Source organism: Cuculus canorus, chromosome Z, assembly GCF_017976375.1.
Source record: "Cuculus canorus isolate bCucCan1 chromosome Z, bCucCan1.pri, whole genome shotgun sequence".
NCBI classification, from domain to species: Eukaryota; Metazoa; Chordata; class Aves; order Cuculiformes; family Cuculidae; genus Cuculus; species Cuculus canorus.
In genome coordinates this window covers 12,601,848-12,627,047 of record NC_071441.1, presented here as the reverse complement: position 1 = coordinate 12,627,047, position 25,200 = coordinate 12,601,848, and the positions used below count along the sequence as shown (strand labels likewise).

Below are 25,200 nucleotides of genomic sequence, written 5' to 3'. Positions count from 1 at the left end.
AGAAACATTCCTAAGCGCTGTCATACAGGGGGTGGAGTGCGCGCTTCCCATGCACATACGAAATTACAAAAATAAAATCAATCCACACATACATATTGGCAGAGGCAAACTACAGACTTATTAGCTTATAAACCTCAGCTTTGAGTCACTGAAGATTTGAAGGTACAGCTTCTGAATGTTTACTATCTGGAAATACCACGACGAACAATAACACCAGTGCTGCAAAGTGACAATTCACAACCATTGGTCCTTCTGCAATGACCACACTGTGCTGCGATCTGACTTGACACTGCACCCTCACAGCAACAATTAATACCACCTCTGCAGAAGCAGTATTTCTTTTGATTTCCGCGTTATCAGAAAATGCTCTTGTGGCATTTCTCACTTTCAAACTGACCAAAGACTACTCCCCTTCTAGTGGCAGACACGCTCACGACCTCATCCCTGGCAGGCCATCTCCAGTCTCTTTGACAAACTCCCAGTCACTGATAGGCCTGATAGTATGGTTTTTAACATGTCAAACCAAGACAGAACTGCATTATTAAAGGACTTCTAGGCTTGACCAAAATGCTTCCAAATACCAGAGTATGTGAGGTCCCTTTCTGACTGGCATAGTCAACGCTCAAATACATGTTGCACCCACATAACTACAAATGCAGACAGGACACAGCCACATCCCCTTCTCCTAGCATAGGGAAACGGCTCCGTGGACAAAAAACCACCCAGGACTTCAGTCTCTTGTCTGAATCAAGCAAAGCAAACCAGACCTGTCACAACCATACCGAATGCAACCCCATGCTCAGCTACTGCACGATCAGAGGTTTATCAGATGCTTTTTGAAAGAACAGATTCTCTTCTGAATCAGAAAAAAAAATATTCATTAATAGTATTATTAAGAGTCTGCTGCTGCAAACATCTCGGTTTCATTTCTCAACAAAAGGTCAGTTTGGGAAAAGATGCCAGGACAGAACACGGAGGCTTCATCAGCGCTACAGGACCTACACAAAGGTTAGGAGTTAGCATAATTCCCTCCTTATTTAGTCCACTGCAATTCAATGATTACTACAGCAATCCTTCCATTAAGGATGTTCAAGAATCAACATCAAAATTCCTAACAAAAATTCCGCAAACTCACAGTATGCACTCCTTTAGGAGGGCTTCTTCTAGCAATGTCAGCCAACCAAAAATATTGTATTTCAAGATTTCCAAAGCTGGGTGGGATTTTGTGTGTATGAATTTTATATTTAAGAAATCTTTAAATCACATAACCACACTACCAAATGTCTTTGTTGGAGGCAACAGAGATTACAATGTCAGCTGATTCTTTCTTCAATTATGCCTGACATCAAAACGAGTCTTTTGCTGCGTTTATTCTTTGATTAAAAATCTCAATGACAACAGATTTGGATTTTCTGGATGCGAGACAGCAGGACTGTTGATCTAAACAGAGGTCCAGTGTTACAACAATTCAATAATCAGGTGTTATACTATACATCATCTGCTGTTTTCTAGAAGTTTGTGACTCCTTCACCTCCTAAGCACAACGCAGCAGACTAGCTTCTCCATCTGACCAGACGCTGCAGTAATTATATTCCCCAAACTACAACATGCTATCCTCAGGCACAGGAATAAGTTTTTTCCTGATCATTGATTCTGTAAACAAGATGCCGTGACTCAAAATGGACAGTGGTATGCAAAGATTATTCAATGCATAAAAATACTATTTTCAGTGTTCTTTACTTAAAAAATTCTTTTTAAAAGGACCACAACATGTTAGAAGAACCATAAAATACCGTGTTGTATTTTGATACAAGTACGCATTCATTTGGAAAATGACACATGCAAACAGGAAGACATATTCATAGAGTCATTCATAAAGTCATCTATGGTTCAGCATTATGACAAGATATTACATGCACTAATAAGCACCAGGCTTGCTTCCAAGAGCAACACCTTTCCATGGAAGAGGAACATTCCATTAAACCAGCGTAATCCCAAGAACAACCAAGCCAATGGAAACCAGAAACATCTAAGAGCTAAATAGCTTTCACCTCTTCCTACCTCCTCATTGAAAACAAGGGAGGAAGAGCTGGAAGGTTATGCACTGTCAGTAATGACCACTTGAACCACCGAGAGTGCTGTATAACAGCAGCCTAGATAACCAAGCACAGGCCAGCCTGAAGAATGGTATAGAACAAAATGACGTTCAGGAATAAGACACACGCTAAAGGAACAGCTTCAGGTGTTAAATAACACCTGAGAAAGTCTATGGAACGTGTACAGCAAATTATAATTGATGTAAGCATCAGTGTGAACCACATGAGTATTATGCTAACAGATTCAGGTACTCCTAATTACTTTAACAACTCGTGCAAGTGTGTTAATGGAATATCCTCGAAGTACCTAAATAGCAACGTTGATAGACTGTTCCAAGAGCAGTGTTTTAAATGTAGAACTCATTACAGATGAGACCACAAGTCCTGTAAAACTTATAGTAAAAGTAGTAATTTATACTGAATTATTTCACCATGTGAGAACCCGATTTGTTTTAAAAAATGGAAGTAAAATAAGCCATCTAAGAGAGAATTTAATTAGTGCTATAATCGAGTGCCAATAGATTTTTACTACAATAACAACTCATAGGGCATGTGAGACAGTACATTTCAATTATGAAGACTCAGGCTAAACATCTGGTGTTACAAACTCACGTAGGGGTAGAATCAAATAAAGTTGGACTACATAAATCTAAAGGCAAGAGGTCTGAGTTTATTTTCCATTTACACTGCCAGATCATCAGCAAAGACAACGCAGATTAAAACCTGTAAAAGTTTTACTTCCTACAACTACCTTTTTACATGCGATTCTTCAAAAACTGGAAGAAAAAGAATCAACAAACAAATCAAACTCTTGCACGACCCACCAAAAGGGTTTCAAGTAGCTTATTTGACCAGCATTCAACTTTACCTTATTTATAACATACACTTCTACAAGTAAAAAGCTATGTTATATATTACCCAGGCACATTATTCTTGATCTCTTCCTGTAAGGTTTCTAATCCAGCATTTCCTTGCAGCATAATATATAAGCATTCACTGTAATTTTCTCTATCCCTGTGTTTTGACCATGTTTCCTCCTAGACAGTGTTTAAGAGGATAAAATTTTAAGATTCCCATTCCCAGCTACTGCTCAATTAGAAAATGAGAGGCTTCTACTATATTTGGGACCATTAATTTTTTAGGGAAATGGAATGCTTCAAATTTAAAATAGCCCCAAGCTCATTAAGATGGAGCTGCAGCTTGCTAAAAGTTTAAATGGTTAGTATTTCAGTATATTTATAAACATTACAGAAAGATGCCTGTAACATTTAACTGGCAGTGACCAGGCCAGCGAAGCAGAGATGTCTGGAATACTGTGTGTTAAAGAAAAGTAGAAGGCACCAAGACATGTACGCTACATTACTTTGCAAACATTGGGGTGTTTTGATGCTTCTTCTGCTTGTTCCTCGATATTGACTCATACCATGCTGAAATGTTAACAGGTTTCTTAACATGAGCATTGTTTTTCCAACTGTCTTCTCATTCAAGCACCCCATCATTACAATAACAAATACACATAATGATTATTAACAAATCATTAACAAAAGGCAGAAAAAAAAGAAATCACAACATATATCCACATGCTACTTCACACCAGGAAAACAATATCCTAATCTAGCTTTGAACACATACAGCTTTTTATCTGTGGATTTGGCTTTGTTTTATATAAAACATACACCAAGCATTTTTCCTAACATCAAATATCAGGCATGAGCGCAAAACATATTTTATCATCAATTCTAACACTGTAACAGCTAACAAATCAGTAAGAATTCACATGCTATGAAAGAGAAACAGGATAACTGATTTAGCTTTTGACATTAATCAACAAGAAGGGGAGCTCATTTGTGTGGCCGCAACATTAGAATTATCCATGGTTTTTTTTAACTGAAGAAGATGAATGTGTTAATAAAGTGCTCATGACATTTCTGACGTTGTGTGTTGCTGCATAGAGACCAACAAAGCACAATCTTGAACTTGTCAGATCAAGGGAAGCAACTTTTCCGGTGTTGCAGCTCAAAATTTGCACATATTAAAAATATAGTTTAAATACTTGCTGTTAATGTGAACTCCCAGACCTCCCATCTTTGTTCATACAATGTAATTCATCACACAAGCAACCTAGTTCCATTTGGTTACACTGCCTGCAGGATTATTCCACACACACCAGACACTGGACCAAATAATTTCTCAGTGGCTAAATTCTTCCCAAAAATATACATCATCTTTTCCAAGAAATTTATCCTCAAGTGAAAAATCCAGCAAACTCTTCATCAAGTTACACCTTTTTAGCAACACAATATGCAATAACATAACACTGCCAGGGAAAACAAAAATTAAAAAATGCTTAGTTTCTTGTTTAAACAGATAATTAAAAGTGCAAGACTGGAGTCTTGCTGATGCCTGCTCTTAGGGCTTTAAAAGAAGAATATTTTAATGCTGTCACTGCTATGTTTGAGAAGCCTGCCACTAGCAGCACACCTCAAAACACTTCAGCTTCAGAATTATTTACTTCAAAAAAAGTGCACAGAGCTGTATCTTCCCCCCGCCAGTGACTTAATGATCAAACAAACTGCTCGTAGGCAGATGCCATATGACAAGTACAATGGCTTAGAATATTTAATAGCAATCTAACGTAGTATATCATCAAAACAGACACAGAAAAATAAGAATAGCAAATCATACAATTTTCTATTGCATTCTAATTAAGCTATACAAATAAAAGAATTAAAAGAGTTATTTTGCTAGTATTTGCCTAGAAAAATCCTGATTATGGGATTCTAGCCATGCTTTCTTGACCCTCCTCTCCTTCATTATAAAAGGAAAGTAATTATGGCTTAAAAAAATCTTGTCAGCATAAATTGCTTCACAGGGCCATGTGGGACCAAGTCTCTTCAGCAGCCACATCTATGCATGTTTACAGTTTTTCAGTTTAAAGCCCTTACAGCATTTGAAAATCAGATTCTCCCTCACTGATCCAATACTAACCTAATGCCTGTACTTGCATAATCTGTCTGTACTTGATCCAAAGCATGAAGTCAAGATGCTCCCATCCAGACTTGAAATCTCTACATCTCAAATGTTACCAAGCGTGAACAAAATTTCTGTTCATGATCTCTCTAATGAGTGAGGAGCCTAAAAGTTTAACATAAATCTGCTTCTGTATCTGTAGCACCTTGTGATAAACAATGTCAGTACGAGGCTACATGTAATGTATTTCCTGCCCTCATCTGGAAAGCTATCCTGGAAGTCTGTGGGAAGCAGACCTGGGTTCCTGCACCTTTATCACACACCTCTCTAACACACATGCAGTGTAACTGAATATCCAGAAGAGACTTTACCACCTCTAAGGCTATTATCACTGGTCACAGCCCGAACATACCGGGCTACCACCACTACTGCCAGCAGGTGCACTAACGACACGCTAAAAACACGCTGTCCATAGTTCAGCTGTACAAGAGTACAGTGGTTCTACCAGGATACATGCTGCAAAATCTTAAAATGAGAGTGGGATGCTATGCAAAGACTAATGATGTTTCCAAGCTCCAGGATTTTCACACGCATTTAGTGCCCTTCAAAAGCTGAATTTGAATTTCCAAGCAGCATTTACAACAGGCTTGTTGTAAATACCGGGGGGATTAAAGAAATTTTTTGCTTTTTCACTTTTCTGAATGCATCTACCCTGTCCAACCTGGGAATATAGTGCCGTCTTCAATTTTCTTGTCAATCAGTATCTCACTAAGGGGCAGACAATCTAAACCCCAATGTATCAGATAAAGTGGCCTGGTTATTGAGACAAATCTACAACACGGCAATCTGGCTGAGTTCTCTCTTGGGTAATTACAGGGTAGGAACCTGTCCCAAGCCTTTTTAACTTCCAATGTTCATTTGTTTTAAGAATTCTTAGCTGTGGTGAGGCAAGAGACAACCTTGCACACTGCACCAGAAGCAGATGGATTAGGAATATCACTGTTTCATTGGCTAGCTGTGCACACGAGCGCGTATGAAGCTGTTCCACTAAGTGGTTTATGAAAAGAGGTGAGCACTAGGCGCAGAATAGATGGCCGTAGGTTGCACAAAAAGCAGTTTGGCTCCACCATGAAGTCTGCACACTCACTATTTGTTAGAAAAACAATACTGAAACATGCATTCCACACACAGCCATGCAGTACCCCTCAGTGGGCAAGTACCACCGTCTTAAACCCTCAGGTGACACATACTGGGTAAGTCTCATCTGAATTAATTTTTACTGAATAAAGACAACTAAAGGTAAACAACTAACGTATCTGGGCAGGCACAGAACAGACAGACAAGAACAGCAAAAGCTCAGTCAATGGGCATCAATATACCTCCTCAAATGGGGAGTCTAAATTTGGCAAGATAATCAAGCCAAGAACTCATATTTTAAAAGCTGTCTTCCCCCTCTTCCCTTTCTTTTACAGGTACTCTCTTTGCAGTGCAAAAGAGAAGTTCCCAGAAAAATACTCAGTTCAGCTGTTGGTCTTGAGGCCACCGCACTGGTGCATCGCAAACAATCCTTGCAAGAGAATTCTAGGAATTCCTGCAGTTAGGTCACATAAAATGGACTGATTTTTCCCCTGTTCCCTTTTTAACTCTTGCATTAAAAAACACTGACAATAGTAAATCATCAAGTAACAGAAATCGATAATAGCATCAGTACCAGAGTACTGGTCTTTAGCAGCAGCACAGGTTCTTCAGTCAGTTCCTGCAGGAGCGGCACACTAATGTCACTATTTGGGGCCACCATAATACCGTTCATGCAGTGGACGTCCAGTGCACATGCCTTTTCACCATATGTCATTCTTACTCTCCAAAACACTAAGTCCTTACAGGAATAAGACAGCTACTCCATCTGGCAGATTAAAAAATTTGGATGGTGCATTAGATATCAGCATCAACCAACCCTTCCTCAGGAGGCTTCCTCAACTGCATTAAGAAAAGAAAAATATTTACCAGCTGCGAGCAAATTTTGATCAGTAGTTTCCTATGCTCTCCTATGCCCTATTTTCAATGAAAGTATAACTTGTCAGAGGAAAAATATAGCAGCATGGACTTCAATATGTCTACTGTTACCAAGTACTAAAACTTGACTGACTTGCATTCAAAATCCATCACCCTCTTGTAGCACAATGAATACAGATAATCAATGCATTCCTCCACGGTTTACACACCAGAAAAACACTGATAGAAAGGAGTTTTGATCCAGACTGTGAGACTACAGGAGGATGAACAAGGTCTCTCTAGAATGTAATGTCACTGTGGAAAGACAAGCATGACAGCTCTTTAGTAGATAAAAGAACCAATACCGAGATGTTACATTAATCCACATCCTGAGAAGTAATTATACAGTGCATAAGATAGCTGAAAATATTAACCCCCACCCAAACCCAAAAAACAAACTCCACAGCCCTCTTCAGACTTCCATGCTTTATTTTTTTTCAGGTCACTGCTACACCCACACAGATACACAGCTTTAAGTAGCTTAAAAGCAAAATGTCTGCTAGCTCCAGTGTTTATTCTGCTCAAAGAACAATTTTCTGGGAAGGTACATAAGAACTCACTATGGATAGTGTGAATAAAGTAGCAGTGTTCCATGGAAATCATTAAATTAGGCCAACACAAATGGGCCAACTGGTTTTTTTTCCCCCGTTTTTAACTAGTCTGGCTGCCTCTTTACTTGGAAAACCTCTTCACCTGTACAATATCTTTTAAAGAAAGACATCTGACTTTAGCATCCAACTGAACACACCTCTGGAACAGAAGCCTTGTTACAAGAATTTTATTGCTCTGAAAAGACCTCAAATAATTCTTACAAAGCATCATGCATTAGTGGCTGAATCAAGTCAAGAACCAACATGCACAGAAGCAAAAAGCAGCAACAACTAGTTTGGGGAAAACAAACTGAAAAATACAGAGGAGAAAAAAAAAATCATCTCTACAAAACCACTTCAGTACAGTCTCAAAGCTATACCAGAGCTGTAAGACAGCTGATAAATCAGCCAAGCTAGTAAGCACTCAAAGCTGAAGCCATGCACACACAGAGTAACAAAATGAAAGCAGCAAATTACAACTCCGGGTGCACAGCCACATATATCCATCGTGCCACGTGAACATGGGACATCAGACTGGACAACCTCAGGCCAGTGTGCACTACCTGCAACCTCAACACCAGTCCCACGTTGCGAGTGCCTTAGCTTACCAGTACAATCTCCTTTCAAACCTCCCCCTGCTCTTGCGCAGGCAGCTTATTTTATAATCAACAGAACAAAGGCAAAAGCAAGAGGTTTCTTGTGCTTTTCCTGAGAGTGCACCTGATGGGGAAAAAAATACCTTAACTGAATTAGTTCCAGAATTTTCAATCTTCCATATAAAATAACAGCTTGATTCCAGCCTCCACACAACTCAAATCCTAAACTCACACACAACTATTCATTAAGGAGCCTGAGCGATCTAATGTGACCAAAAGGTTTTAAGACCTTGGCAAAGGAGACTCATTAATCCAGTCTTAGAACAGACAAACCCTCGACTTTTACCTTAAAGACTTTTGCTTGGCAATCTTTATAAAGCTAAACACACTAAAAAAAAAAAGTCTTAATTAAATCTGTGTTCCTCTACCATCTATTCCTACTCTTAAGGTATTTGTAACATCCACCTTTGACAAATTCCACATATTTTTACAAAAATATTTCTTTAAAGAAAACTATAAATACTGATTTGATTTTCAAAGACCTTTCAACTGACTCCATTTACTACCTAATCTTGTCCCACCATAGTAGAGAAAGAAGTTATACCTCTACCTAGATGAACAAAAAGGCAGCAGTGAGATGGCAGTAGTAACTGGAAAAGTAGATTGTGCCAGATAATCCAATTTTTTCAAGCTTTCTTTTAATTTAAGTATTCCATCTTATCCATAGATTTGTCTTCTCCCTAAATAAAATCAGCCTTAACTTTCCACACAGTAAACCCACTTTAGAGATGCATACAGCTGAAATGTAGCTCTCTGTATTATGAAATCAGTACCGATGTTACTGTTTACACTTACCAGTTTTCAAATGACAGATTTTTCTTTTTATGAGCTGACAACTGATAGACATGCGTACCCTGGAGCTCTACAGGGATAGCTGTTAAAGCTCCAAACCCACTTACATTTAGCTCTACAGACCTCAGCAGTATCCCTATGTATGTTTAGGGACTTCAGGGGGAAAAAAGCTAGAATAACATTTTACACATAACATAAGCAACTTTCTAGAAAGTAGAAGTACAGCTCTTCCCCCGATGGAGAAGTGACATGATTGCATACCTATTGCAAGTAACCAAACGCATACAAACCCACTCCATATTCTAATGGAAAAGCTGAGTGAGCTGGAAACCCAACATCAATGGCCACTTCCAACAGCTCCACAGACAACACAAGACCTCACTTCACCTTGACTCTTCATAAGATATGCAGACATTACTATAAGTTTAAATTAATTTCTAGATATTGTTACATGGCAAGACCATCAGGCACATTTAAAGAAAAAGTAAGGTTATAGCTGAGAACCACGAGCCCAGTATCAGGTACCAGAGGCGATGTTTGAAGGGGGAGCTTACAGATCCACATTTAGGAAAGAAAAGAAAAAAATAATAATCACTTGCAAACTGAGCAGAGTTCCAGCTGCCAATCCATGTCAGCTAAAAATGCATGGAACTACATCTACCTAAGCACAGGTAACAACTATTTTCCAGGCAACTTCCTTTAGAAAGTTTTTGAAATATATTATATACACACATCAAGGACTGTGGTGGCCTCGGCCACCTACCCACCCAGCCTCTCTCTCATTCCCCCTCCTCATCAGGACAGGGGACAAAATAAGTCAGAAAATCTCATGGGTCAAGATAAAGACAGGAAGATCCCTTACCAATTACTATCACAGGCAAAACAGGCTCAACCTAGAGAAAATTAATTTGTTTGCCAATTAAAACAGAGTTGGCTGGTAAGAAATAAAGACTAATGACAACCACTCCTCTTTCCCCTTTCTCTCCTCCCAAGCTCAACTTCTCTCCTTCGTTCCCTCCCGACCACTACAAGTGGGTGAGGAGTGGAGGTTGGAGTCAGACCATAACAGCTCCTCTCTGCTGCTCCTGCCTACTCACACTTTTCCCCTGCTCCAGCGTGGGACCTTCCCACGGGGCACAGACCTTAACAAAGTGCTCCAGCATGGATTCCCTCCATACACTGCAGTCCTTCAGGATAAACCCGCTCAAGTACGGACTCTCCATGGACTGCAGCTTCCCTCAGCAAACATCCACCTGCTGTGGTATAGGGTCCTTCACAAGCTGCGGAGTGGATATTCACTCCAGTGTGGTCTCTACCACAGACTGGAGGGTGGATATCTCTTCCAGTACAGACTCCTCCAGAGGAATCTCTGCTCTGGTGCCCGGAGCATCTTCTCTCCCTCTTCCTTCTCCCACCTTACTGTTTGCAAGGCCATTTCTCACACTGGATTTTTCCCTCTACATTCCTCATTCCCATCCATCATTTGCCCCTTTCTTAAATACATTTTCCCCCCAGTGTTGGCTGAGGGGCTCGGCTGTGCTCTGCAGCGAGTTTATTGGAGCTGGCTGTGTCTGGCACAGGGCACTTCCAGCCTTTCCTCAGAGAGGCCACTCCTGCAGCCCCCGCTGCCAGCGGTTGGCCATGCACACCCTGCGTGTGCGTGGGAAACAAGAACATCTGGGAAGGGCTTCACTGAGAAAAGGCACACTTACTGAATTGCACCAACTACAACAGAAGCGTTCACGAGCACCGAACCTGGATTCCAGCTTCAGAAAGACAAAGAAGGCAGACAGCTCACTATTTTGTGACACAAGACAGAATTTTACTTTTGTTCACAGCCTTCAGCAAATGAGTCCACATCCATCGAGACAGGACCCTGCAAAGCCACCCTTTGGTCACTAACAGCAGAGGCCAGGGAAGTGGAGAGAAAAAAACCCAGAACTTGACATCTTTTGACAATTCAGGCAGATTCACTGAAGCTTGAAAAACACTATCATTACATCTATGCATAGCCAAGTAATAACGACTTGACTCAGATGTGTTATCTACGTCCAACAGTGGGTTTGCCTCGTGACGTTTTACATGGGCTTACATTGCACTTCTGCACATCCACATAAAAACGCTTAAAGGATAATCACTACTGAGTAATAGCACTTGAGCAATGCATGATGAGTACAACATAGTAAAACTGACGATAGTTTTGATAATATGAAAGCTCTCCAAGTGCTTTAGGTTAGTTGTGCAGGGTCCTCCAAATACCCAGGAGCTGCACTGAAGTGATCAGCAACATATAATACAGCTCTCAGAGACTTCAGAAGGTCTTCTTCCACATCACATGCAAATGCAGTCACCAAAATTATTTTAAATGCTATATCTGCATTAGAAAAACTTCAAAGTTAATTACTCCACACTTCTATTATTTGATCTTTAAAAATTCTGTTCATTTATCTTCATAAAAATCTTGCAGGAAGAGTCATAGCTGTCCTAACATTAAAGGAAATTAATACAGCTGTACATTTTTATGTACCTGTTTTTCGATAAGCACTCAACATCGAAAACAAATTCAAGCAGCTTTTTCTGAAGGTTTCTGGTACATAAGTATTACTAACGCACTGAAGACCAAATATCTCTTACACCCACATACTAAAACTGCATGGTTTCACCGGAGCCATTAAACCTTGGGACCCAGCTGTACATCTAGAGCCATTATGGGAATGTCTTCCGTCCATGTGTTTATTTAAGCAGCTTAACTGGCTTTCTTTGGATGCTATCTGAACAAGTACAGACATTGCACATTTATCAGTATCAAACTTCGGGAGGCATCTGTTAGCAGTATCAACAGAGACAAAAACAGGCCAAGCCATTCTACTTGCTCACATCCTCTAAAGTGTAGGGAAGGCTGCATATCTTTTCCATGTTTATTTATGTACATATAACATCTTTTAAGGATTAAAATAATGTGCAATGGTAGTGCTTTGTCTCCTAGGAGACAGGCAAATCTATCTAGAAGTGACTATACCTAAACATAGGGATGAAGCTGCCAAGGAGCAACTGTATGTAGGAAGAAAGTTCCTATTCCAAAAAATTAAAGCAGACAGAAATCACAACCTTAGACAGGCAAGATATCTAGGAGCTGTATTACTAAACTGGAATCCAAACAGAAAGGATTAACACACCAAGCACCTCTTAATTCTCTCATGAAAGCACATTACCTCAACAATAATCAATGAGGACAGAAGGATTAACGACTAATGAAAAACACCACACCCAGGCTGAAATTTCAACTGAAATGATTTTATGTTTACAGTATAACGAAAGCTGCAACTGCAGCTCTTGCAGTCACACTTGGCTTAAGCTTATCCAGAAAAAACAGCTCATTAATCAACAGCTGCAAGAAGCTCAACATGTACTAGAAAAACCTGGCCAGGCACCAACCAAGAACTTTAGACGGCTAAACTGGGCTGACCTGGGGGCAACACCATCAGTGCCCATGCCAGGAAGGCTCCTACCACCCCTCTGACAAGTCCTGAAGCACACACACGGGCAACCCCCCCAGGAACACATAACATGAACATTGTCCTCAACACCAGCCATTTCACCCCACAAATCCATTCCCCTTGCACTGTGCTACTACGTTATGCATGTGAGGCTCTGTCTACCGCCTTATTCATTTTGTAGGAACAAGATTTCTGTGAAAAGTCTTTATTCTTGTCAGGCTCATTATCAGGCAATTGTAGGATCCTTTTTTCCAGAAGTTTGAGCATCTAAATTATTTTTCCGCAACACAATCTATTAAATTCCCCACATGGAGAGAATTAAAGGAAAGCCATTAATGCAATTACAGGTAGATCACTAGCATTAAAGCAATTAGTTTATAACAATAGCAGGGGGCTTTGTTTGTTTTAAAGAAATTCAAAAAGCATGCAATATTTCAGTAGCTGCAACTAGCTACTGGTGAGACACCAACATGCTCTTTACTTTGAAAGACATTCCCAACTCGTCCTGGATCAGAGCCCAGGTCCTCAAAGATGCTTACTCTGCCAATTTGAATTCTGTCTTTGTTTTTCAGTCACAGATCTATGACAACAGATCCACATATTTCATCTGCAGTTTCTGCAATTTACTTTTTTCTTAATTTAATTACCATGCCAAAACACACTACTTATGAGCGCCATATTGGGAAAGCAGACCTGGAATGAAAGTACATTAGCTCCTACAGCTATAAAACCTGTCTCAACCTGCCTGTAACTCACCAGGGTGCATACAGTTCTGAGTCTATTCCTCTGTTGTGCACAACATATGATGCCACGGTTCCTGGCACAGCTGCTCTCTTAGGTAGCATGCAGCTGAGGTAATGTAGGGCTGTAACAGCAGGGCTTGCATCTCCCAGCAGTTTGGGTGATTTGCCAACATATCACAGCTCAGATGTACTTTTCCTCACCCTCAAACAAGCTTACACCTAAAGCCACTCCATTAGACACTTAAGTTTTTACATATTTGTAACATACTTCTTCCTCCACTTCGCATCTAACGGCCCTGTTAACACAAAACTAACACAAGCATAAAGGTTACTGAACACTATAGAGAAGCTTTTCCTCCAGTGCACACCATTATACCTTAATCGAACCTCTCTCCTTTCATGCTTTTACCCTACCTGTAACTCTCCTACTTTACCTGTAAGACCACTGCTGCCTGAACATAACCCCTGAAGTTTCAGTTGCTTCAATTTTCAGGCATTAGTTATTACCTGTGATGAGAATTTAAAACTAAGCATGCTGAGTCTGGGTGGACACAAATCAGAGCAGCCCACAAAAAGAGGTGCCAGGAGGGATGTTGATATTCAGCATAGAGTGATAGCATTGTAAAGCACTATTGATATTCTTTAACTCATGTCTTCTTTCTGAGAAGAACAGATGCCATCCAACTCTTATAACACCTACTCAATATGAGCACATATACACTGTCTCAGCAGAAATCAGCGCATCCCCAAGCCCACACTATAATTTCAATATACGGTCTGTGGTTTGACAAACTCAAGAACTCAATGAAACTCATGAGCACCAAATATCACTGCTTTGCAATGAACAGTAACATATGTTCAAGTTTACCACCTTGCTGGTTCAGCTAATCAGTCAGCAATTTAGACCTATATTTTGTAAATCTATGTACAGCCATTTCAATATGCAGTGCTCTGCTAACTGCAGAGCTGCTCCAAAGAAATCAATGGCATCTTTAACTTTTGAGCATGTCCTTCAGTGGTGTACTGTGTTAATAACACCAGTACTAGAACAAACTCTATGGGGAAGGAACCACTGATAACAGGTTAAAACACACCCAGAAGGCTTACATTAGACCATCTACTTATCAAAACTAAAGCCTCAATTAGGCTTAGGCTTGTTTATAAAACATCACAGGGAAAATCTATTCCATTTGCTAGCTCAGAACAAAATATATGAAGAATCTTTTGCCATGCCCTTCCCTGTCATGTTCTGTGCACACAACATGAAACAGTATGAAAGACACCCAAGGTATTTTTGCTATATGGCCTGAATAACAGCTTTACAATGAAAGCATCCACTGAGCCATAGTTACAGCATTACTACATTCCAGCATAAGTTTCCTGAGGTAACAATGAAAATCAAATTAGCAGTTTAGTGCTGCAGTTCATCTGCTTCATTCACCCACAGCTCTCTTCCTCAGGATTGCAAGGCTATTAAAAACAATGGGATCATTAATAGTCCAGGTGCAATTAATTACATAGTCCCACTAGCACAGCTGTGTGGCCTCACAAAGGAAGTTTGTCACTCAGTATATATATAAACACTACCCTCTAGGAATTAGAAAGAAATAAATAAAAATTAAAAGAATATATTGAGTTACACAGTTGTTCCACTAAAACACCGCAAATGCATCCAATATACAAGTTTCTCTGCCAGGCATCAGGAAATGCATCTTTCTTTGTGACACACGTTGCCAACCCATAACCAGTTACTTTCATCCACATTTAACCATTCTGGAACAGGTTTTTGTAGTATGCACATGGCTTCTCTATTTTTCTTCTTTTTTTTTGCTTCTCCCAGAAGTCATTTCCAGAGCTGTCTGATCAGAAAAAAAAAAAAAAAATCTCTTTTTCTTATTCAAGACTGCAGGTGACATCACTTAAGAAGAAAAAAAAAAAATACTGCATTCATCCCCGATTCCCACTTGAAATGTAGAGGCACTCTAGTAAAGAGAGGTATGGAAGGAGCTAACAGGCTACTAATACAGCAGAACCCTTGTGCTTTAATCCTTTCAATACTTCTAATGCTCAAATTCAGCTTAGTTACATTTCTATAGGAGGGCAAGATATTCATCCCATTGCTCCCTAACTGGAGCAGGGTTGTCTTTCAGCTGGGACGTTTGAGAAGACAATCCCGTTCGGCTAGGAAAGGGTAAGTAAATCTCTACTTGGGTCAGTAAGCCAAAAGTTAAGACAGGTTCCTGGCTTCATTGCAAAGCGGCTTTTGTTTGCCACCACTCTCCCATATTTTTCACCTTTTCAGCTACCTTGTCCTCAAATACCTGCATCCGTTTTCCTTCCCCTTCATCACTGCACAAAGAGCTACCAGTATTTCATGATTTCAAGCACAAGTCTCTCATTAGTCACATGCCTTAAAACCCAATGCCACTCAACTACTAAAGCTTTGTTTCAAAAAGAATTTTAAACTCCACAGCTGCGAGAGATGAAAAAAAAAAAAAACCACAAATCGGAAGGCTGAAGCAGCGAATGATAAAACTGGGGGGAAGGGTCTGGACTGCACAGTATTCCAGGCCCACATCACTGCTTTTAGAGAGACTCAGCAGTAGCATGCACAGTATCACTTGTGATATCCTAACACTGAGAAGCTCCTAACACAAGCTAGAATGCTGCTGTGATTGGTACCATACAAAAACAGAAAATAAAATCAGAAACAGCAACCAAAAAAAAAATAAAAAGCCAAAGAATATTTGTTCTTTATCTTGTCTCTCTCACTTATCAAGCTATTAAAAAGACTGGTACTTCTCTTAAGTCAAAGCCTGAACAAGTCATTTCACAACCCAGCAACAGAACAGGCAGTGCTTGCCTTACTGAAGTTCTCAACAGGCATCTGCTTCGTCTTGGGTGAAGAGAAAACATTCAGCCTTGTGCCAGAGCAATTCTGCCTAAAGAAGCTTTAACAGAAAACTTGAAGGACTACATTCACATTACTGATCTCCCGATTCATCACACTCATTTTCTAAGTCCCTAAATTCTGCAGTTCCAATTTTTGCCTCAAAAATAAGGGTAAATATCTTACTATGCCTTGTACAGAGGGGCGTTGCCCACTAACGTTTGCCAGCTGCAGGTAACTGAAATAGCAAGATCAAGAATAAAGTCATTGATATGTATTCATGATTCATCATGGCAATTTGAGATCACAGTAGTGCTTGGGGGTAGGGGAAGAGGGTGCATAATATGCAAAAAGCTTCAAGGAAAGTTACCGCATTACATGCACTGCCACAGTAAAAGGCTATCTAGCTGCTCAGTTTACTAGGTGGAGGATCTTCTCACACACGCTGCATTTGTCAGTGCACATATTTTATGCCTCAAGACTTGGGACTCTTCTGTCCCTGTGTGTACACTCAGCTTTTCACAACCTGTTACAAGTGGCAAAGCAGCCCCATCATCTGAGGCTTCCTCATAGTACAAGAGTAGCACCACATTGTTTATGTTTACATTTACTGAGTTCAAGGCATCTCACATCAAGCCAAAGTGCTGTCAAAGGCAGGGGACTGTGTTGGACTGAGGCTGCGGCTTTTCAGAAAAGATGTTTCTCTACATTTGATTTCATAGCTGAACATACAGATACTAAGGAGTCATGAATGTTAGCCTCAGGACTACGTCCTCCTGTCTGTAAAACTGAAACGGTTCAAAAGGCCCACTCAACCATTTTTGCAATGATTCAAATTTTGGTTTGAAGACTAATTATCAGGTCCTCACCTACCTCCTTGCAGAAGAATTTTAAGTATCTAAACAGTTCTGGCACATGAAAACAGATATTCAACTCAATGTATGAATATGCTTCTTCAGATCTCACTTATTCCAAGTGAGAAGGGAGATGCTCTAGTTACAGGCTTATTTATACCCACCAAATGTCTTCAAAGGAAGCTCCAAAGAGCTGCAAACATCATTATTGCACAGATAATCTAAAACCTCAGGCAACAGCACAGAGCTGCGTTAGATAAAGCCCTCAACCATGCATCTCTCCTCATCCCGGTGTATTTCTGAGATAAAGGTGCACATCAGCATGCACCTTAAACACCTTTACTGCACACAGAGAGTTTAAAAGTCCAGGACAAACATACATTTTATCATACTAAAATAATTTTTTTAAAAAGTGTTTTACACGATTGTTGAGACAGCCACACAGAATAAGTGTGAAGTATTTAATTTCATAGGTAACTTAATCTAAAAAACAAAAGCAATGATGTTTCTCTGGCTCACGTAACACAAGAACATTTTTTTGTGGCTGCTTTAGGCTAGATGGATGTTTTTTTAATCCCACTGCAGTTATTTTAACCCTGAAAATAATACATTTTCTGACTGCATTACTATTCTTTAGTATGATCTAAGGATCACATTCTAACAACAAGGCCATTCATCTTCAGGTCACTGCAGCATTCAGGGTGTGCTACAACAGGGGAGGATCCATCACTGTCTGTGACAAAAAGTCTCAAATAAAAGAAAAATTTATTTGTGGTATCTCCCACACAACCTAAGCACATCTCATGGTTAGCACTTCAGCAGGATAAGCAGGAGGGGAAAGAGAAAGGTAACAAAAATATTACTACTAGTTAGGTCACAACATTTTGAGAGCACTACCACCTGCTTCATTAAACAAGGATGCACATGTAAGCATCACCATCATGCCACATACTCTTTGCTTACTTCATCCCAAAGTGTTCCGATTTCCACACCTCCCCCAAATTACACTACAGTTTCACTGGGGTTAAGATCTGCCAGACAGTCTGTAATGTCGGAAGTACTGTAGCTCTCTAGTGGACAAATGCGTGACAGAGTAGCTTTTAAGGCGATAAATTTCTATACCACCCTCTTCACCTTGCTATGAGTATTTTCATGACAGCATCTTAGCTTTCCAGTAATTAATTCCCACCATGCAGTCTTCCTGAAGCTACAACAGATTGCAACATAAACAATAAGAAGGCAAATTCAGAGGAAAAGTTAGAAGCAACAGAAGCTTTTGTACTTCTCAATCTGTGCAGAAAAATATATCTTTTAACACATGATACACATCAACTAGAGATTAGGAAAAACTGTGAAATAATCACCCTCAAAAGTCAGTGGACTTTTTTTCATGAGAAATCCTTTCTTTTCATGTTGCTTGTCATCTTTTCAACACAGGATCAACTCTTATCAACGCTGATAGCCACTTAATTGCCAAATATTTACCTTACAAGCAAGACACAAAATCATTTGAGGAAAAAAATACCATATTTCCCCCTCCCTTTTTTGTATGTGGTTTTGTTTGAGGGTGCTTTTGACTGAGGGTCGTTTTTTTTTTAAACCATCTAAAGTAATGATGAGGACTTACTAAGTTAATTGAGAAGACACTGGCAGGTTCAGAAGTTTTGGATCTTTTTAAGACCAAGACAGTTGTGCTATATGACAAAATATTAGTCTCTGTGAAAGACTACTGGTCCTTCCTTCTCATTGCTCTGCTCTGGTAAGCAATGTGTATTTCCAGTCACTGTGACAAGGTTTATAGAAAGATAAGCTCTTTCAGAAGGTCAGATGACAGAGATGGAAAAGACAGACAACTCTGAGACACACAATTTAATATTCAGTTCTTTGACATTACTGATGTAGGTAAGGAATTCATTGCCTGCCTTCATCCTCTTTTTAAGATACAAGATTAACTCGTGTGAGCTCTCACCTACTCTGTAAAACACTAAGATTTAGAAGCCACCATCAAAAAAAAGCATATCCTGCGCTTGACTGACACACTGTAAAACATTTTGAATGAGAGAAACTAATACAGCAAGTGACATTTGGCACCATTTGCCTTAGTAAAGCTCATAAAACATGTTTCCTATTAACAGTCACTCTTTTTCCAAAAAGGAAGACTAGTGTAGAGAAAATAGAAATGCACAGAAAGGAAAGTGGGAAAAACCTAGTGTTTTTTTGCATTTATACTTCTCTGCATAATCCCTGCCTGGTATTGACTACCAACAGACTGTAGAAGCAGTCAGATCACAACAGAAAACATGTTGTTGCCCAGTTTCAACTCCTCCCTTGACAATCTGGAAAATGATCTTTCCAACAAGAGGAGTTCTAGGCAGAATACCGAATAATCCTTAAAAACACTGAACAACTATGCTGCACTGGAAAAGTAGTGAACCATCCACTATGTAGTGTTCGCCTTGAGTGTCCTTCACCATGTAAATCCATCCCGCCTGCTCCCGTCAGCAGTCACCAACTCACCTCACAAAAGCATAGGCAAATAATCTGCTTGAATTCATTGAATTTCAGGTGTTTGCTACCCACAGCACTTCAATGCATTGATGTTCCAGAAGCAAAGTACTTCTCACACGAAGCTTAAACCATGTTTAATTCTCATGTGTCACAGAGTAAGACATCAAAAACACTTCAGTAACTGACAGCCATAATCTTGTAAACTATCATTTGTTCTTGCTTACATGAAATGAGAGTCTGCTTTTCTTTGTTTATTTTGTAGGGTTTTTTTTAAGGTGAAGTTTATGGAACAGTAGGATGAAGTAACAATCATAAGAAAAAAAAAATAATTGTGATATACTTCCCCTTCCCACCTTGATGCTCCCCTCCCTGTTCACCTCCAGGAATTAACTCTTTCAGGTGTCATACTCAGAAGACAAGTTACCAAGCTTTCAGTCCTACTAGTTAATTTCTAGACATAAAAGAAGCAGCCCTACTGTAAGTAACAGCATTAGTTTTCCTTCACGGAGCTGGGGAGATAAAGCATTTCTACTCTACTTATACAGTAGAAATATTCACATCACTATCCAGAAAAAGAGACATAAAATTCATAATGGACCACAAACTGTAAAAGAGCAATCTGGACTATGTAAGCAATAACACCAATTGAGACACCTCTGAAATAATCTTTCTACTCCAGTCAGCTCTGGCAAGGCCTACAGCTGAGTATGGCATCCTGTTTTTTTATGTCATGCTTCAGGACAGATGTGACCAGCTGGAAAGAGTCCACAGGACAGCAATAAAAACAATCAAATGTCTGGAAATGCATTCTATAAAAGAAGATTAAAGGCACTGGAGTTGTTTAGTCTAAAGAAGAGGTCTAGGAGGAGACAAGATCAGAGTTATCAAGTACGTTGTATACCATGCCACAGGAAAACAAATAGTTTACTGGAACACTACATGCAGTAGTAAGGCATCGGGGAAAAGATCCACATTTTCTAATTACTCATTTATAAATTTAGTTTGAAAATGTTTTTTATGGCATGGCTCTGAAGAATTTAGTGACAGCTAAAGCAGCAGCATGAGAGGTATCTGGACAGTCTGTGTTACTGCTGTCTAAAGGATACTGAATAACCGTGATGAACAGACTCCATTCTGCTACGCTGGCAACAGGCACAAGGACAGGGCAAGAGGAGAAATGAAACCTGGAAGAGCAGGATCAAGTGCTGGCAATTCATAAAAGCAAAAAAACTCTAAAACTGAACACTGCAGAGAACATCAAAATTTTCACTAGAGATACTATCTCAGCTTTAAATTAACATGCATTCATTTATTTCTCCACCGTAAGGCATTGCAGTGTCCTTGTACAAAAAGAAAATTAAAAAAAAAATTATACAGGTGGATTTGTCAAGTGGCTGTGCAGGTAGGCAGGTGTTCAGTTGCAAGCACTGACCAGACCAAAATGGAAGGAAGGGCAAAACTAAAGCACAAAAACACAGACGAAAAAGATTTGTTTCAGACAACAAAGGAATCTAGCAGAGGAGAATAAAGGGAACGGAAGAAGGCTGTATATTCTAAGCAACCTTTCCCACCACATTAAAATGAGTTCATGCTGTTATCTAACTGCAGTTGAGGTATCAGATTGCCCACGTAGAATCTCCAAATTCCAGTGAATGCAATGTTGACTTCTTTTCAGGCTTACCTTCCCTATACAAAAGGTGCCTGTAATTCATCTCCAAAGCACACACAGAAATAACCAGCCCTAACCAGAAGTTAACTGGTCTGCCAGCGGCTGTGAGTTCAGCTAACCAAACAGATGGCCTTTGTGCATTTCTACACTATATTTTGCAGACTTGCCAACCGAGCACCAAACCAACTAGATACCACATAGCTGTGGTAAACACAGCCCCCAGCCCACACGTACAAGACATGCTGAGAAGCAGGATATACTAATTACCTGCCAGTAAGCACCACGCTAACAGTGGTAACAGAGCTCTTACTCAGTTCACTGAATAAAGCAAGTTCACATCTTTATAAAAAAAATAATAATGTAAACCCACATTCATTCTATACCCACTATCATAAATGCACTTCACTGTAAATACACTCCACCCCTTGTGGGCTCACACAGTCCAAAGAGACTAGGAATCAGTCTAACTATTTTTAAAGGAAAAACAAAAAGGAGGGAGGGGGTGGGTAATGAAAGGTATATTTACATCAAATTCACCGCACTGTCCTACAGTTGTATCAATTCAACACAAGAGGCATCCCAGAAGGAAGGGGAAAACAACTTTAACAAGCCATTACTGTGGAGGGCAACATTCTTGGCAACCACAACTTAACTAGCTGCAAATAACTTCTGCCAGTGCTTCATAAATACTTCTTTTAAAATGCCAGGGTTCCCCCACACCGGAAAAAAAAAAAAAAAAAAAAAAAGATTTGCATATCCAGCCACAGAAAGGCACGGAATAAAGAAGCACGGTATAAGAGCGAATTTAAAAGTTGACCACAACAAAAAGTAAGTCAGCCACTCAGCTAAAGCACATGAGAGATTATGTACCCAGGAGAATTTAGGCAGCATCCAGACAAAACAATGAACTCGGTGTCGGGATACCGGCAATAAAAAAAAAATGCCTTCAAGGAGGGCGAACCACGCAACAAGGAGAAGGAAAAAGTCTTAAAACACCAAAGGGTCACTTTACTATAACACAGGGACATGTCCGTGTTCGCGGCGCGGGAGTGGAACTGGGTGATCTTCAAGTCCCCTCCAAGCCAAACTATTCGATGATTCTATGATGGTGGGGCGGGGGGGGGGGTGGTGTTTCAAGAGCGGCGTTAGAAGGTACTGCGGCTCGATCAGGAGGAGAGGGATGGGAACAACACGCGTATCACGCTACAGAATTATCACCCCCGGAGCTCCTCCATAATCCACAGCCCGTCATTAGCTCTCCCAAGAGGATTAGCGTAGTTTAGGGGCTTGCCCACGGCTTCCGTCTGACACTGCAGAGTTAGCTCTAGAGCCACGTTATCCAAAGGGTACACGCTAAGAAAAGAAACGGCTTCTTAAAACAAAACATACCCTCTCCATAAAAACCGCGCCCCCCCCGCCCCTCGACACCGGCAGCTGGCGGAGCGGCACCCGGAGCGCCCGGAGGCGCCGCGAAGGGGCTGCTCGGAGGCTGCGGCACCTCCGGCCGGGGCTCCCCAATGCCTCCTGCCGGGAAAAGCCATCTCTGTCCCCGCGCACCTCCTCGTCCCGCTCCTCCGGCACGCCGCCGTCCTTCGCCCGCTCCTCGCCCGCCGCCCCGCCGCCGGGCTCCCCCTCTTCGGACAGAGTTTCGGAGGAGGAGCCGGAGCAAGAGGAGTCGACGTGGCCGGTGCCCCGCGGAGACGCCGAAACTTTCTCGGTGTCCATGGCCGGGGGTGGGGGGGAGGCTCGGAGCCGCGGCACCCGCACACCCCGTCGACCGCCGCCGTCCCCCCGCCCCGCACCGCGGCGGCGCCTCCCGGGCCGGCACCGCGGGGGCTGCGGGCGGCGCCGGGCGGAGCCAATGGCGCGGGGGGCGGGACCGGCGGAGCGGGGCGGGAGGGAAGGTGGCAGGTAGCGGGGAGGGAGGACGGGCCCGAGGGGGAAAGCGGGATGGGGGTGCTCGGGGCTCCTTAGCCCGAGGCCCCTTGCGGCTGCCCGGGTGCGCTTCAGGCTCCCTGGGGCTGCTCGGGTTTGCTCGGGTCTCCTTTGGAGCTGCCCGGGTTTGCTCGGGTAGCCTTGGGGCTGCTCGAGTCCCTGGGGCTGCCCGGGTCTACGCGGGTCTCCCTGAGGCTGCCCGGCGCTGCCCAGGTTTGCCCATGTCTCCTTGGGGCTGCCCGGGTGACCCTGGGTTTGCCCAGGTCTCCTTTCTTGGGGCTGCCCGGGTTTGCTCGGGGCTCCCTGGGGCGCCTTTGGAGTTGCCCGGAGCTGCTCGGGGCTCCTTTGGGGCAGCCCGGGTTTGCTCGGGGCTCCCTGGCTCTGCCCGTGGCCCCCTGGGGGCGCGGGGCGCTGCTGGGTCCGAGCACCCCTCGTGCCGCCGCGATGCCCCGGAGGTCCCGATCCCTGCCCCGGCGGAGGGAGGCGCCCGGCGGAGCCCTCGGCGGGGACAGCTCGGGAGCGGGTAGGGGCAGGTCCTGCAGGTGACAATAGGGCTTTCCACGCCCCCCGTCCGCCTTTAAAGGAGCTGTCAGCGGTTTATCGCAGCTGCTTTGCCGGCAGCGTATCGTAGGCTAAAGTCTGCGGGCGCCTGGCCGTGATCTTGCGGCGAACCGAGTCCCTTTGGGTCTTTGGGACTTTCAAACAGGTCCGTGTCCAGGCTTTCGGAGGCATCGAAGCCAAAGCAGCTCAGGGCAGTCCGGCACGTGGAAGCTTCTGCAGGTCCTCCTAGACCACTCCTTCATCTTTAAGGACCTAAGTAGCTTTCCAACTTAGTTACCCTGTTGATTTTTAAAATATTCCTCTAAAATATCTTTTTGAAAATGTTCTCGTGGTTTATTTTCTTTTGTTGATTATTTTGGTTTTGTCCCGAGGTGTCTATAATGGCAGAACAGGTCTTAATCTAACGTACTGATATTATATATAAATATATACCTATACAGGGACTTATTTGCCTATGTTTGTATAGCTCAGTGTCCCTTGGGCTAATCCAGTTGTGGAATCAAAACATATTAAGCACTTCGGTAATGAATAAAGTCCCACAGCATCACTGCAGAGTAGATATCATCTCCATTTCATAGGAAAAGAAATGTGAGCACAGATCCGTTATTGATGTGCTCTAATTAAGACTGTACATAGATAATGAAAGTAGGAACCGGAAAGCACATCTCCCCTGTTTGAGATTTGTAATTTGACTAGTTTATCCAGTATTACCAGATGGTAAATTAAAAAACTTTTTGTTTTACGTGTTATGACTGTATGGATTAACAGATTACTAGTGGAAGGAAAAATAATTTCATAAAATTATCCAAATATCACTCCTTCTCTGCTTTTAACCAGCTGTTAAAGGTGGCTGTTAGGTTGTAACAATGCTGGTAGTTATATATGGCTTCTTGCCAGTACTTAGATCAGGCTCTTAAAATACCCAGAAGGTAATTTATTGGAGAAGAGGATTATAATAGTCACTAGGGACAGAATTTGACCCAGAAAATTGCCTATACCAACATTTAATGATAAGGGAACATGAGATACATTCAGAAAAACAAAAACTAATTTTGGCTAACTAAATTATACACATCTATTACTCTAAACCTAACTAATAATTTTAACTCATCAGAGAAAAGAGTTCCTCGTCGGTACTCCAGGTTCTGCACAGAAGCTCTTTTATCTTCAAAACCTGGACTTAGTTTTAATTCCTGAGCCTTCAGATTTTAAAAGTAAACCTTCTCCAGGCAGATCCTGCCTCTGGTTTAGTGTTGTTCTCATAGCAGAACAACAGGCTTCATTTCCTACCTGGGAATTTGCAGTGTGTAAGAAAACTGCCAGATGGTGGAAAGCAACACTGTAGATCTTTGTCACTTCCTTTTCCTTCTCTTACTGTTTGACATGA

At 41.5% G+C, this 25,200-nt stretch overlaps 1 protein-coding gene across 4 annotated transcripts in view; it reads right to left on the bottom strand.

Moving 5' to 3' along the window:
- MAST4 (microtubule associated serine/threonine kinase family member 4) overlaps positions 1-23,142 on the bottom strand; it is a 261,302-nt gene extending 238,160 nt beyond the window's left edge. For all 4 annotated transcript variants that reach the window (XM_054054161.1, XM_054054163.1, XM_054054162.1 and 1 more), the window contains exon 1: positions 22,875-23,142. In XM_054054161.1, coding sequence (XP_053910136.1) covers positions 22,875-23,042 — 168 coding nt within the window. In that variant the 5' untranslated portion in view covers positions 23,043-23,142. The remainder of the gene's footprint in view (positions 1-22,874) is intronic.
- Positions 23,143-25,200: the final 2,058 nt, after the last annotated feature.